Source organism: Cygnus atratus, chromosome 2, assembly GCF_013377495.2.
Source record: "Cygnus atratus isolate AKBS03 ecotype Queensland, Australia chromosome 2, CAtr_DNAZoo_HiC_assembly, whole genome shotgun sequence".
Classification (NCBI taxonomy): domain Eukaryota; kingdom Metazoa; phylum Chordata; class Aves; order Anseriformes; family Anatidae; genus Cygnus; species Cygnus atratus.
This window is the reverse complement of record NC_066363.1, coordinates 53,968,408-53,984,997: the sequence shown is the minus strand read 5'-3', so window position 1 is coordinate 53,984,997 and position 16,590 is coordinate 53,968,408. Positions and strand designations below refer to the sequence as shown.

Sequence of the window (16,590 nt, the reverse complement as noted above, 5' to 3'; positions counted from 1 at the left end):
CGACTGGCCCCCTGTGTAGGCTGGGCCATGACTGGCTTGGCAACAGCTCTGCTGAAACACACGGGAGGCCTCGGGGTGGGCTGAACTCTGTCAGTGCAAACCCTGTCAGTAGCGAAAGGACGTTAGACTGTATCAAGAGGAGCACAGGTGGTAGATCAAGGGAATTGATAATTCCCTTTCACTCAGCACTCACTAGACCACATCTGGCAGAATGAAGCCAGTCTGGAGTCTCCTAGTGCATGAAAGCAGTTGATAAACCTGAATTAATCCATCAGAGGACCTACAAGATGGCTCGGGGCTGAAGCATGAGACTTAGAGGGAGAGGCTCAGGCAACAGGGCTTGTTCAGCCTACAGAAGAGAACAGCAACTTTCCAGTTCCTAGAGAGGAGGTTGCTGAGAAGATAGGGCTGGGCTCTCTGCCAAAGAATGAGCAACGAAGATCATAAATGAACACGGGAGGCTTGGGCTAGATATAAGGAAAAAAAATGATACCATGTGGACAAATAGGCAGTGTAACAGATTGCCCAGAGGGGTTGTGCTGTCTGCCTGGAGGATTTTAAGACCCAACTGGACAAAGGTATAAGCAACCTGAGCTGGATTAGATGACCTCCCAAAGTCCCCTGCACTCTCGATTACTTTATGATGACTCTTAGGGTGGATGTTCTCTGTAGAATTTCCTCCGTTTAGTACAGTTTACATCTATCTTTGCATTTAAAGTCATTGCATATGTTTCCTCCACACACCAGGAAGATTACATAAAAGGTTGGCCCCCTAATTTTAGCTGGACAAGATCTAAGACAACTTGAGCAACAAACTTCACGAGACAGGATGCGACTTTTTTTTTTATTGTTTTTAATACGAGTGAATAGATTAAAAGATCTGAAATGTTTTAAAGCAATATACATACTGAATAAATAATATGCACAGGAGAGTCATGTCTACATTATAACACTGGCTAGTATTCAGAATACTTAAAATAAATCCAGTGACATTGGATAAAGTCCATAAAAATGCTATCCTGTCTTCCCTTGTATGAAATTGTTCAAGTATAAAAAAATCCAATACAGTGTAAAATACTAAATTCCATTTCGGTCAAGAATAAAAATTGCAAGTATTGTAGTTTCACAGGACAATGTAAAGCAGCATTTCCTAGCAAAGGGAAAAATAGTCGGTCTACATACAGATGAGTGAGAAAACTGCACTAATGTATTTGAGAGGTCTACATGGACATCTATTAGAGGGAAAAAGAATGAACTAGCAATATTTTATGTAAAAACCTAAAAAAGTGTTAATTTAAGAGTACCCTCATACAGTGCACTTACTGAATTTAAATAAATCCAAGTCAAAATCCTTAGTTAATTAGGTTAATATTTAATATGCTACATCTAACCCTACTAAATAATTTATGCCATGAGATGAATACATAATTTTACAGTGTCACATCTAAAGTTGCTTTCTTTAGAGCGCAGCATAGTAAAACTTTCAAAATAAATATTTCTTTTTAAATAGCATAACAATTAAGGCACAGTATAAATCACATACCATTAACCCTTCAAGAACTGCAGTCTTGGTAACAAAAGTTGCCTTGTGTACTGTATGTTCACTAATAAATATTTTAAATATAATCCTGAAATAGATATTAAAATTGTACAAATGGTTTCAGAAAAGAAAATTCCCTTAAAACAGTTCTTAAAGGTTTTAATTCATTAAGCTTCATCCTGCCTTTATTCACAAGTTACGAACAGATGCAATAAATAGAAAGAGAAGGCTGTTGTAGTAAAGGGCTGATCCTATTTTAGAATCAGAATAGCTGACACCAGCAGTTAAAGTTTCCCAAAAGTGAAACAGGATGGGGTGAGGGATTAGGATGTGACAAGCTCATCACATGAGCACGAGTGATGTGTTCTGTCCAGAACTGTCTGTGTTATTGATTGTCTCTACAGCTGTTGCACCCCTTACTTCCACATCACTTGCTCCATAGTTCCACTCATCCAGAGGACAGATAAGAAAATAACTTTGGTGCCTGTCCGCCATCTTACTAGCAGGCCATCTTCCTCGGATTGTTCGATGCCCATTAGTGAAACAGTGGGAAGATGCTATCTCACGAAGACAGCTTCTGAAAGCTACAAAGGACGATCAGTGCTTTAAGCTTGTTTCCTCTTAAAATGGGTAAAGGTTACATATTGCTGACTCAGTTTTTTCCCCTGGTTCAAACTTTTTGAGTACCATATTCTCACTTATAAAAGGCAGTTTTGCTTCCCTGATACTGTAAAAAATACACCTTTGCTTTTTTGGTTCTCGTTTCTTTGTTTGTTTTAAAATACGAAGTCCCATTGCTACTCTGCCACTCTTTCATGACAGTACAGTATTTTTTTTTTCCATTTTCTTCGGGATTGCTACTTGAAACTAGACATGCCGCGCTACCCCTCCCCTCTAACAACATGATTTGGATGCATACTGTATGAAGACAGTGGAACAAAATTCTTTAGTTTCGCAATAGCATCGCTTTCCTTAAAGCTCCTTAGTTAACATCAATTGTCTCTGAACAACTACTTATACTGGAAGGCCGAAAAGAGGAAGAGAAAGAGCGAGCTTCCTTCAGGAGTCCATCTGCTATTGCATACGGTCTGCCTGCAGCTGTTGGGGTTGGTACTGGCCAAAAGCCGCAGCGGCCGCAGCGGCCGTCCCCGGTGCTGCTGCAGTGATGGGCTGCTGCACCGCATAGCCGTAGCCCCCCGCCGCCACGTACCCGGCGGCAGCTGGCGAGGCGGCGTACGGGTACTGCTCATAGGCGGCCGCGGCGGCCGAGTACTGGGCGTACGCAGCTCCGGTGTAGTCGATGTAGGGTGTAGTGGAAGCAGCGGCTGCTGCGGGCTGCACGTGGGGAATTACCACTCCGGGCTGCACAAAAGCCTGTGGATAGACATAGTGAGCAGGGATCCTGTTGAAAGATGGGAGAGGGAGTCAGAGGTGGTAGGTGAGTCAGCGCCTAGGCGTCACATCCATACTCCGAACTAAAACAAACTCAATTTAGTTGTTGTTATGTGCATAGGGTTGCCACAATAACAAGGCTGAACGGACCAATTATCTGATCACTGGCCCAAAGAGGTGCGTTGCTCCAAAGCACAGCATTCTAGCTGACTTAAACAGGAGTGTTTAACGTCGCTTGAGGATAATACAGGTAATGCTATTAAAACCTTTAGAAGGACCAGGATTGCTGATGTCACTTTTAAGGCAACTCTAAAGGAGTAAGCTTGATTGCAGTATTTGTTTTTCAAAACACCTACAAGCGCGTTTTTTTTTTTATGCTGCTCCTCACTGAACTACTTGACTCTTAGTGAAATTATTTCCTGTGAGTACTCTTATTATTAGTAACTTAGCAGTTTGACAGCGTCACCGTAATGATTTTGACAATAGCCAATAAGGCAACAAAACGGTTTAACCCCGATTTTATGTAAAGTCTTCTCGGGGGGGCAGGAAAGACGAGTGTATTGTGGCAACCCTACTTAAGTTGCTATGCAGACTCAGCACACATTAATTTCTCTGCAACCTCAGTCACCCTTATTAAAAATAAGAAAAAAAAAAAAAACAACACAGGCGACAAAGGAGTTTAAATAAAGTTCACAAGTGTGGTAAACACAGCAAGAATCACACTTTCCAAACGAACTATAGTGCAGCTCACTCCGTCACAAGAGGCCATTGAGGGGAAGCTACATAGATGCTATTAAAATCCATAACAGTGACTCCTAAGTACATGTGCATCACACTTCTATAAAGTTCATAAGGACACAAGGGTCAAACCTGTTTGATTATCAGGCCACTGATGTCCTGTTTTGTGCCAGCTTGTTTATTTCTATGCAAGACATACAGCATAGAGTTTTTTGGGAGGTGGGCATAGGATTAAGTCTAAATAGATCTGGTGCTTAACAAAAGCAAAAACAAAAACAAAAACACAGATTTATGGCTTAAGCAATAACCATTCTGAATAGATCAGTATACACACTTTCCCGTCTTCTCCGAGTCACAAAACTTGCTTCCTTGGCTTGTTTACTTAGCCCTTCAGTTTTGAAAACTGGTCATATCATTGTTTTAGCATACAAGAATACATATAAATTCATCTCATAGTCATGTTTTATCATATAATACAATTTTTAGAAATAACGCATCTGAAATAATTTTCATTTTACATTCATAGTCCTGTCTCACATCTGAATTTCCACAGGGAAGTTCTTCATGCATGGAACTCAGTGCCAGAGAGTGAATCTTTATAAGTCCATGAAAAACTGCTTGTGCAAATTTACTACTATTTGATACTGAAATTTACCTTTACACAGAACTCGAAAGACTGCATAAACCTTTTAGTGCACTGTAAGCACAGATGCAAATTGCAACGGTACAATCTGTCCTCCAAATGCAAGTTTTAATTGAAAGGTTTTTGTTTGTTTAATTTTTAAATTAACTTCAAGAACTACTTAAATGATCAACAAGGAAACATTTCCATCAGAAGGGACACTGTCAACTAGATTCACAGCAAACTACAGTTAAAAATACGTGATAACCAGACTTTGGAACAGCCCCGTTTTCTTTTTAAGAGAAAAAGAGCTCAGTGGAGTGAATAAGAGTGCTAGCAGAGAGGAGTTTGCAGTTGCCGTGTTTCAGAACATGACACCACAACATGAACACCACAATCATAAAAACCCAACATGTCAACGGAATTCATGTCCTACTGTGTGAAGGGAGAAATGAAAAAAATGAGAGTGACAAATAGGGGGTGGGGAGGGAAAGAAAACATAAAACAAAACAGTAAGTTGGGTTTTTAAAACTCACCTCATTTATGAAGTGATTAGCCAGAAGTGCATTTGAAGCATACTTAAGCTGGCTCTGTGCATTTAAATATACATCATTACCTGAGCTCTCCATCCGAAATGGATGAGCAAAACCAAGCATTTTGCATTGGTCACCAGCCAAGCACAATCCTAACAAATATAACACCATGTTTCTTAAGTATTAAGTAAAGAGGAACAAAAACAAATTTTAAGTCAGTGAGAGCCTTTTCTGCATCATGTAAGAGTCCATTTAACATCACATCACAGTACTTGTTACATACGGCATTGATGAGGCAGAATAATTCTAACAGAAGGGATACAATAAGAGAGCTTATCTAGGTGCTTGTGTTGTCTCGAACTGATGTTACTAAGATTTTCTTAGGACATTAGGACACTCTACCGTATCCTTGAACAAGACGGAAAGATACATGTGCTCCCACTTAAACTCTTGTGACTTGTTTTATTAAGCCAAGAAAATAACAGGTGGTGAAGTTATGAAACATTATCTGTTTGCCACGTCTTACCCTACAATAAACATAAACCCTGTGCAGGCTCCTCACCACCATGCCATTTCACACATGGTGATTGACAGCGTAAGCTGCAGTGGGGCTATTTTTGATCATCTGTCATGCTGCAACTGTTTTGAGTCGAGTAAAACGGCTTTATATGGCCAAAGTAAATTTCTACCTTCTGCAGAGGCCAGCACATGTAGACCTCAGCCATTCAGAACCTCACTGCTTTTAATGCTCTGCCAGGTCAAAAGTTGAAAAAGCAATTTCCAATTAGGCTGGATATCCTTAGACTCATTAATTTTAAATAAAAGCTGCTGCTTTGTTTTTGAAAGTAAGTGTGTGAGAATTGTACGTGGTTTAAGCATTCTTTCCTGGCTGTAGTTTTTATTTTGGAACATATATTTGTTGTTTTAAGCTTTTGCACTAAAAGCAAAGGAAAGCCACATTTAACTTTAGCAGTAACTGTAGCTTTGGGATATTCAAAATGAAATGGCATACGCTCCTGCCACATGCCTTAAGACTTTCATTCTTGTTTTAACAGGTTTGTGTTTTACTAAGACCTCCAAATACAATCCTGTAAGTGATAATAAAATGACAGCTAATTGTTTCAAAGGAAAGAAAGGACTTTCTAGACTAATGCAGAAAGCTGTGTCAAACAGAAATTCATCGGTAGTAACACATAAGTGACTCTCAACATTACGTTCTTGAGAAAGTAGTTATTTAACTTGGACAGAAATGTTTTGCTCTGGACCATCATCAGGTTTTGTAAGCATAGAGAGTAGATTTTAGTCAATAAACAGGCTTCCTGAGTGCAGGAATAAGATACAGAAGCATCAAGAGATACAAGACCCTTGGCATGCTTCCTTTTAAATTTGTGTCTGGTAACAGTAAGAGGACATTTAGCATTCTGCAGGTTAACTTTTGACTGTTGTGGCTTCATTCCCTAGCTCCAGATTATCAGTAGTCTAATATTATACAGATCTTTTGATCACAAACTCAAGAGAAGGCATTTCCTTCTCTCTTAAGGAAGGCTGAATTGCCTAACTCTTAGAAGGCAGGTAGTATCAGCTAACCATTTGATAATAAATTTATTAACTTGGGATTTAACTTGGGTCTGAACTAAAAACTAAGAGAACGTTCTCATTTTGAGTGAGATACAAGTTTTAGACAATAAACAGAGGGAAAAAAATTCTTCAACAGGACAAGTCATCACCTGCACCAGTGCCTCTGCATAACCCTGTATTTTTCCATCAATGTTAAAGTAAAAATTACAAAAGCAAAATGAGAAAAACTATTTTAGGAGGCAAAGTCATCCTCCCCCTCCATAAATTCCTATTGAATTCAGAGATAGTATTTTAATAAACAATCCTGAAAACAGAGCTGTATAGATAACCAGTCCTGTGATCAAACAGCTTCCTAGAAAACACACCAACAATAAGATAGATGCTGAATTTAAAGAGCAGGGTGAAATGTTAATTGGTGGATGAGTTGGTCTCTGCAGTACTGAATAAAGAAGAATTCCCAGAATGTAAATGCTTCGTGCATTGAAGCTAATCTAGTTGCTGGCTCCCTCCACTTCAACAATGTTGTACTTAATTCAGAATATTGTCCTTACTGTATCTTCTCAGTAAAATAATGTAACATAATCCAATTATCTTCAGTTTCTTGCTTGGTAGGTGGGAAACCGTAACAAAACACTGCTGACCATGCCAGAGCATGGCTGCACCTCACTAACTTGCACTCTGGTAGGAAAAAAATAAAAATAAAATGTTTGGTGCTTTTATGTATGGATTAGCAGAGTGCTGATAGTGGTTCATCACTACAACCTGTTTAACACAGCGTATTAGTAAAGTGTACTTTTTCAAAGTGCAACTGCACAGGAAGAAGAAAGGCTTTAAGGTGACTACATATTTCAGTGCAATCCATGCAACATCCTCTACGAGTGAACTCTTAGATAAAATAGATGAAAGTAAGCACTGAAACAACCCCACTTTATTCTCAAGGAAAAAAGAGAATGAAGGTGTTAATTCATCCTAACAAATGCTGTTCTTCCTAATCCAAACTGTATTCTTTAGAAAAGACACAGGTTACTGGAAATTTTGAGGGGGAAGCAGGGTTAATAATCTCCTTTGTTTGCACATAGCAAAAGAATGGCAAAACCCAAGAATTAAAAATGACCAATTTGATATACACACGACCCTGGGACTAATGTTCCTTTTCTTCAGATTTATATATATTGCATTAGAAATAAAACCTTATTCAGCGTGCTGGAAGAATTTCCCTGACCTGAACAAGATTTAAGTGACCTATTGTAGGCTCAGGGTAAGTAAAGCAAGAAGGAGCCCTACATTTGCACAGCCCTTGAAACAAGGGAGTGCACAGGGTCTCCTTCTTTTTGCTGTGCTCAGAAAATAGCCTCTCCACGGCTGATCCCCGGGCAGTCCACTGGGTCCTCTGAGCACCAGTGCTTGAGCAGCTCTGCAGACAGCACACTCCACCTCCTGCCTACCTTAGTGGAGGCATCATAAACTGATTGCTGCATATACACTGTCGGTTCCTCACGCTTCAAAGCAGTCAAACAAAATACAGCAGAGGAAAATTATAGGAAGATGAAGAAGAAGAAAAAAAAAAAGACAAAGTTTTCTACAACCTCTCCAAGTGTCTCCGAAGAACAAACATTCTCTTTCAAGAGTACATAAAGTGTTCAGGAAAACTTCTTCCTACAGTTTTGAGGACAGGAACTTTACCTATAGATGAACTGAGAAGCTGTTCTTGCTTAGTAACAGCTAGGTACACTATTCTAGCTTTTCTAGTCAAATAAACAAAATACATTTGTGACGCATTTTCCCTACTTTATTGTTAGCTTACTCATTAATTAGCAAAATGCATTATTTTGCGATGTGCCTCTCAGCCAGTGTGCATTAGTGAAGTGACACTGTATGGAAAGTTTAAAGCAGACCTCACCTCCTAATTATATGCCTATAAGAAGCAAGAGTTAGAAATACTTAGGGATAGTATATTCGAGTAAAGGAGAAATATGCTATTTATTAAAGTCAGAGTGAAGAAAAAAAAATCTCCAATTAGAAAGCCCAAATGGACGCACATTGTTAATAAGGAGCTCCACACCCCTCCCAAGAACAAAATCCCCAAAATTATGAACATGCAAGCAATATGTTGATTTACTTAAAAATCAAGAAGTCACACGATTTAGCACTCACTACAAAATAAGGTTAAAAAAGTCACAAGCTACAGCTTGAAAGCAAGGAAACAAAAAAAGGCCCTTTGCTCCCCATGGCAAAGTCACTCCTCAACAACAAAAACAAAATTAAAAAGACCCCCCCAAAAAACTTTCACTACAGCTCTTTCAAGTAAATAAAAGCACACAGTTTAGCTATCAACACCACTTCATTACTGTAATAAATAAATAAAAAAGCACACGGAGGTCTATTGACTATATGAAAAAAACATACATGCATCGTTAATCACCATTTTAGCTTGTTTGTGTTTGAGTCTACTGGTTACAGAGTTTAATTCCAAACAGAACTATTCCACCTCTTATCATCATATCCTTCTGATCAGTTATCTTAACTGTAAACGATCCCTGTCAGATTAGAAAGAGATAAATAACATTGAGTCAAGCTGAAAAACGAGAAACGGGGCACAGCAATCTTGCATAAAGTCATACCTCCTTGTTTTATCATAGGGTCATACGGGACTGGACTGCTTAGCTGGAAGGGACACGTCCCACACAACTTGACTCGGCTACCGCATTCAGAACATTACCAACAAGGTGAGCACGTCTACGGGCATACATTTGCAAGTCTGAGAGCTTCAGTATTGCTGGTGAGTTTATAAGGCTGCTACTGCAAGAGGCCTTCAAGGATCATACTTTTTCTTTCTGTTTTTTTTACAAAAGGATTTTTCCTCCCCTGTTTGAGGTCCCATTGAACAGACTTACCCAAAAGGCCTCTGTATAAGAGCTGGATGAAGCTGCTGAACACCAAAGGCAAAACCTACCAACAAAAACACATCACATTCTCTGTATGAGTGTTCTTCTGCTACTTGTTTGTGCTGTACATGCACACGCACACAAACACAGAGTAACAGCCTTCACCAACAACCTCCAGTGACGATGCCTGTAAGGCTGTAGAACCACAGATTAGAAAGCAAAATATATCAACCCATACACACAAACACACACATGCATACAGAAATTAAAACAGTGATGTGCATTTTCACAGAGATGTTCAGAAGAATGACTGGCTAAACAACGAGCACAGAGTTTTCATTAACTTCTTACTTTGTGCTCCATCCTAGTCCTTAATGCTAGCCCCCAAAGGATGATACAGTATTTGTGTACTTTCAACAGAATCAAATTTGAGCCCTCTCTGCACATGAGGACTGAACATGGGGGTCAAATCCTAACTTCATTTCTCTTCTTCAAATGCTGCCCAAGCATAATGAACCCCCCCCTTTCCTTTGTGGGCACTAAATTACTCACGAGAGTGTTCCTCGGGCTAAGCACGCAGGAATTCAGAGCAGCTTCCTTTAGAGCAGCAGCGTGCACACACTCTGCGTTCCCAGCTCTCTCGGTGCGAAGTTTGGGAAGTGGACAGGACATCACACTTGCTCAGATGTGGGCTTAGGAAGAGCCGTTTCATTTTAAACTTTGCCTAATAGCTCCCATCTGCCTTGGGACTTTGCTTTAAGTTACTGTTTGTATTAATAAGACCGCACACATTGGAAGCGATTCACCCCTAGACTGATCTTTCCCTGCAGCGATACTGTAAATGGTCAGCGCCACCACATTCCCTGCAGTGGGAATAACCACTGAAGTGTCCGAGCTGTGGAAATCTTCCTGGAGAACTTCAGATATGTCAGTCCTGATTGCTTTTGGCGTTTAAACAGGGCTTGTGTAGGAAATAACCAGAAAGGTGCCTACACGCTGCCTTCAAAAACCGAAACCAAAGCGCACCCGAGGGACATGCAGGACGGCGCGACCTTTTAAAAGCTTCACTGCCTGCGGAAACCTCGGGCGCACACAGACAAGCCATGGGGGGCCACATCCTCACCTGGCTGCATTATCCTCGGCTTGGCGCCCAGGTACGCCAGGTTGACGTTGGCCTTCCTGCCGTCGATGATGGGGTTGGGGTCCTTGCAGGCTCTCTCTGCAGCGGCTCTGTCAGCCATAGTGACCTGGGGAGGGGTGGGTGGGTGGGTTATGTGCACGGCGGGTGGTAGTGGGGCAGCCCCCAACTCTCGGCAGCCCCCGGCCACCCTTAGGGGAGTGGGCTGAGGGTCTGAGGGGTGGAGGGCACGGGCTGGGCGCCGCTGGCAGCAGCCCGCCGGGCAGATAACCCCCGGAGCAGCCGTATCGGGGAGCAGCAGGCGCCCCGGTGGGGCAGCCAGGAGCCAGGAGATTCCCCAAGCTTCACGCCTTGGCCGGGAGGGAAAAAGAAAGAAAAAGAAAGAAAAAGAGAAGGAGGAAGAAAGAGAGAAAGAGAGAAAAAAGAGAGAAAGAGAGAGAGAAAGAGAGATAGAAAGAGAGAGAGAAAGAGAGAGGGAGAGATAGAAAGAGAGAGAAAGAGAGAGAGAGAAAGAAAGAGAGAGAGAAAGAGAGAGAGAGAGAAAGAGAGAGAGAGAGAGGAGAAAAAAGAAGAAAAATAACAGAGGAGGGGGAAGCAAAGCCCCCCGCAGCTGTGGCCCCGCTCCCCGTTGCCCCCCCGCAGCCCGGCACTTACAAAGCCGTATCCCCGGGACTTGCCGGTCTGCCGGTCGGTGATGACCACCGCCTCCTCGATGTCGCCGAAGACCTCGAAGTACTTGCGCAGGCTGGAGTCGGTGGTGTGGTAGGGCAGCCCCCCGACGAAGATCTTGGTGTAAGTGGTGTCCTTCTGCGTCGTGTGCATCTTCCGCCCGGCCCCGCGGGGCGCCGCGCTCCGCACCCACGGGTGGCCGCCGGGGCGAGCCCCCTGCTTGCCGGTGAGCGCCTCTCCTCCGCGCCCCCTGCTCCCGGCTCGTCGGCCCCCTCTCTCCCGGCCCTCCCGGCTCCCCCCCGGCACCCGGCTACGGGGCCAGTCCCTCTCGCAGCTTCCTCCTCCCTCCGGATCGCAGTCCCGCAGCCTCCGGGGCTCCCGGGGTCGGCAGCGGGAGGAAAAAGAGGAGGAGGAGGAGGAGGAAGAGGAGGAGGAGCAGGAGAGGCACCGGGAGCCGGCAGGAGCAGCGGCTGGCAGGGCAGAGCAGCGCACAGCACAGCAGCACAGCAGCGCGGGGCCTCCCCCCCCTAAAAGCCACCGGGTCGGGCACTCTCGGTTCCTCCTCCTCCTCCTCCTCCTTGCAGGGGCGGGGACGACGGCAGGCCGGCCCTCCCGGGGCTGGCACACAGCTGGCGGCAACAGCTGGATGCCCCCCGCACGCCGGGACCCCCGGGCGAGGGGCTGCTCCGGGAAGGGGGCGCCCAAGGGGGGGGCTGCGAGCCGCCCGAGCGCGGCTTGGCTTCGCCCCGGGCTCGTGTGGATGAGGGGGGCCCGGGGGGGTCACCGCTGCGAGCATCGCGTGGTTGCACCCCAAGCTGCAGGCAGGGCTGAGACCCCAGCCCCTCGGCCCTGTGCCCCCAGGGGGGCAAAGCTTGGGTGCTGGGGCGGTGGTGGTTGCTCATTGTTGCTCCGGGCACAGGGCGAGAGAAATTGGTGAAGCTGCTCCCCTCGTCTTTCCCTCCTCTGGCTGCCCCTGCCCTGTGCAGCGGCTGGGAAGGGCACAGAGGAACAAAAGAGAGGAGGCCTGTGTGACACGGAGGACTGTGGGAGCTGGGGGGGAGGGAGGCTCACAGGGAGGCAGGAAGGATGGGAGGAAGGTTAAGGATTGGAGAAAACAGATGTGCACATGTGTATAGGCTTCTGGGCCATTCCCTTGTGGTCACAGAGTCTTGATAAGTGCTGGTGTCTCTTTTTCCTCCTTCTCCTAGTGCTTCTGGCTGTTGGACTTCTTCCTGTGGAGTCCCTTGTAAAAAAGAGCAATGCACCAGTTTGCAGAAGGGACTTTGACAAAACTTTCCAGCCCCTCCAGTACCAAACCTTAACCATAATGACAACACTTACCCCTAGACTCAGGCCTTGCTTGCCCCATTTCTAACCTTGGCCCATCTGATTTTTTTTCAGCAGCCTTTGTCCTAGTTCTAAGGCCTGTACAATACATAGGCCATGCTGTCACTAAAACTAGCCCCAGACCCTACCTGAGCCTTAAGATTGTCCAGATTAAATCATTGGGGTTAGTATGTTAGTACTAACTGAGATTCAAGTCTAGCAACGCTAGCAGGATCTTGAGATATAAAAGGCTGAAAGAGCTGGGATGTTTCAGCCTCAAAATGAGGAGGCTCAGAGGGAATTTATCAATATACCTGATGGGAGGATGCAATGAAGACAGAGCCAGGACAAGAGGCCAGGGGCACAAAATGGAGCACAGGAGGTTCTGCCTAAACACCAGGCAGCGATTCTGTGCTGTGTGAGTGATGGAGCGCTGGCACAGGTTGCCCAGAGAGGCTGTGGGGTCTCCCTTCTTGGAGATCTTCAAAAGACGCCTCGACATTGTCCTGGGCAACCTGCTCTGGGTGGCCCTGCTTGAGCAGAGGTCTTGGACCAGATGACCTCCAGAGGTCCCTTCCAACCCTAACCATTCTGTGGTTCTGTGGTCCAGATGTAAATGTTGCTTTTCGGTTCCTGCAATGCCAAGCCCTTAACCTTGGCCTGAATCCAGTTAGGCCAGCTAACTCTGCCCAAAAACTTCTCCCAGCATAGTTCTCATATTGGTCTGGAACATTGTGTTAAACCCGACACTCTAGCCACTTCTGCTCCGAGAGCTAATCGTAGCCTTAAACTCTGTCCCAGTGACCTGAACTTAAATAGTAGCCCAACTAAAGGTGTCCGTACTCCCCAGAGCACTACAGCACACACCACTTAGGAGTACAATTAACTTCTCAGCCCCTTGTGGGCCCAAAGGATGAACTTTGCCTAAAACCGAGCACAGCCCATCACATTCCCTGTTCCTTTCTGTGCCCAGCACTCCTGCTTGTCTTGTGGTATCTGCAGGAAAGGTGAATAAACCTCGTTTTGCAGTCATTACACAAACTCCTGCATTTAGGCCAGAAAAGCAACTCTTGGCTATCCCAGAACTGCATTGCAGCTGTATAGAGGAATTTGCCTCTTTCATCCCAAACACATTTTTATTCTCTTGCCCAGCAATCCTCACTTGCCATAGCTTGATCTCTTATGGCTAACTACATCAGCCATTTACCAAATATCATCAGCCTTCTACAGTCACCTAATGCTAGCAGATCTTCAGCCACAAAGTTTCCTTTCCAAAACACATCATCATATCTTGTCCGATAGAGTGGCTTTCAGAAATCAATTCTCAGATTAACTTGCCCCTGGAATCCAGTAACAAATACAGTTTGTTTACCGTAATTTATTAATGACTTCATACTGTCAATGGTAAGATGCTCATACGAGACCTGCAGACTTTATGGATTCCAGGGATAAACAGAACATTTGAACTGCCTTGGTATCTTTAATCTTGGATCCCACATTGACAGCTAAGTCCTCTTCCCATTCCCCTTGTCCAAGTTCCCTCTCCAAACCCACAGCTGCCTGCTGTAAAACTCAGTAACCTATGCCTACCTCTAGCATAGTCATTCAAGAAATTCTTCCCTGCCCACAGTTTTAAGTGTGATGCATCTACCCAGGCTGGTGGTAGTCCTCTCCCCAGTCTTCTAGCCCATAGATCCTGCAGCAATAGATGGAGCTGATCAGTCCCACCAGTTCCAAATTGTATCCACAGACCAATAAAAAATTGAGCCTAAGTGGAAGATTGGTGATTTTGACTGACCCAACCTAAAACAGTCTGTCTTCCAGGATGCAGAAACAAAACTTAACTTTCCATATCTATATCCCAATAAAGGGTGTACTTCTTACATTTAGCTAGGGTTCATCAGGCAGACCTTACACTAGCCTGAATCCTTATGTTGCAAATCAAAACACAGCCACAGTTACATCATTAACTTGAGGTCCAGGAAGCATGTTTTAATGGAAAAAACACAGCTGATTTCCCTCAGATGTCACCAATCTTCTTACAATTTTGGCAGCTTTACAGGTTCCTGTAATGAACAAGCCTTCTCTGGTCCTTCTCTCCTAAGGTGCAGATGTGATTCCAACCAACCAACCACAGCCTTCAACAAAGAAGGGTAGCCCCCATGGCAATTGACTTATACTGCACTACAACTCTACTGCTGCAGACCTACAGACTCCACAAGAACAAAAAATATATCTTCAGCCTGTTGTGTCCCACACCTGTTTTAATCATGACTTTAAAATTTAGTCAAGCAAAGCTTTCTTGATTTTTTTCACAGCCAGTACTGTTTCTGCTTTCTCTACTCCATCGTCTTTTCTACTCCATCTACCTTCTCTAATAGCTGAATCTCTTCTTTCTTCCTGATCATACCTTAAATCCTAGGCTAATTATCCTCATTTTCCTATTCTCATCCTTGGTCTGTTTACCTCGAGTGCAGTGATCCTTTTCTAGACCCATACAGCCTTTGCAGGAGCTGTCTCCCAGCCAACAGTAAACCCAGCTCCTCAAGCCTCTGTTTTTCTGCACAGTAGCTGTAATTCTCCTCCATTCTTGATTCTGTTACCTAGCTTAATCCTGCGCAGAGTTCACAGGGATGAATACTAACAGGGGCTGTTGATCAGAGCTCAGTTAGGGTTAAGGAGAACTGGGGATGGCTTTCTGGCTGGCCCTTGGAAGAGTCAGGGCGCGTGGAAGGGCACAAATACTTTCAGGAGTGATTAGGGTATGGGCACTCTTGTCTGGGCAGAAGTGATGGGCCTGACCATAATTTGGGGTATTAGGGTTCTGGGCAACAGGTGTTAATAAGCTAATCAGCACCAATATGAAGAGTGGTGCTGTAATGAGTTTAAGATATTTTTGTGGCAGACAGGACACTAAGGGTTTGGTCAGGGTTAGCTTTTGGTGGCTCTTGCAGACAGAAGAAATGACAACAGATCTTCAACTGCTTGTGTCCTAGAAAGTAGCTATCACCCATTCCATATAACCTCTTCCTTTCAAGAACAACAATCAACTTAGTTTCTAGTTCCCACAGAATTCTGAAATAAACTCAGTGCTCCAACACCTGCTCTGTAGACTCTCAATCCTAACACTAGCCTTGACTCAGGGGAGTCAGCACAACCATCCAAGACCAAGGTGTTGCCCATTAGATTTTCCTGTGGACTAGCCTCATCCTATATCAGTGGCTCCTGCAGGATTCATATACAATATCAGCAGTCCTTGCTTTTCCCTTTTCTAACCTTAAACTGAAACTACCAACAGGACCACAGCCTTTGCAACCCAGTGGTTCTAGAATGACAGTTCCGTAAACTCATTTTTCACACACCTTAATCCCAATCTTCAGTCTAGCCACAGTTTAATTTAAGTGTCCAATTTTACAAGTACCATCCCCCTTCTTGTTTGATATTCCATAAAGGATTAAGATGGTCATAATTCTCCATCCAGTTCCCCCTCAAACCTTAGTGTGCCCCTAAAATGAACACTAACTGTAGCCTTAACACGAGAATTATTACTTCTGTGATCCAAAGCAGTTTTTTTTCTGACTCTGTCAGGCTAACACATTCTCTTTTCTAAAACCAGGAGAGGTGTTAACCCTGGCCATTAACAGATCAAAATGTATCCTATTAAGCTCTACTACAGCCATTCTACTACTGTATTAGCATCCTCAATTTAGGATGGCAATTCCAGTAAAATTCAGAAATAAATACAATACTCCAGAACATTCTTTCCTCTAACTGTATCACTAACACAAACACGAGAGGAGAACCCCTACTATCAAGGGGCAACCCCTCAAAACTCAGTTTTACCCTTTCAGCCCTGTCTGCATCAAACCTCTTCCTACTCTGGTGGTCCTCACAGAATGTAGGGTACAATTTTCAGCCTTAGGATACCTCAGGAATTCTAACCTAAATCCCAGAGAGGTGATCCCTGCCATTCTGCAGCTAACTCAAGTCCATTCAGTATTGTCAACCTTTATTTTTTGTCAGTCTTTATTTTTACATACCCTATGAAAAAGAAACACAGACCTCCAGCTCTCAGCTGGATGATCCTTACTATCCTGTGACCAAAAGAGGGCTGATTTGGCACTACAGCACCAGCCTATATCTTATTCTTTCCAATTCTTTCTCAGTCT

The 16,590-nt window shown here is 44.0% G+C and overlaps 1 protein-coding gene across 1 annotated transcript; it reads right to left on the bottom strand.

Moving 5' to 3' along the window:
- Positions 1–819: 819 nt before the first annotated feature.
- Positions 820–11,643, bottom strand: RBM24 (RNA binding motif protein 24). The gene is made up of 4 exons (XM_035549881.2): positions 11,081–11,643; positions 10,412–10,535; positions 9,298–9,352; positions 820–2,942 (listed from the first exon to the last, which is right to left on the bottom strand). Exons 1-4 carry the CDS (start codon positions 11,246–11,248, stop codon positions 2,615–2,617), a joined length of 675 nt encoding a protein of 224 aa, XP_035405774.1. The 5' UTR covers positions 11,249–11,643; the 3' UTR covers positions 820–2,614.
- Positions 11,644–16,590: the final 4,947 nt, after the last annotated feature.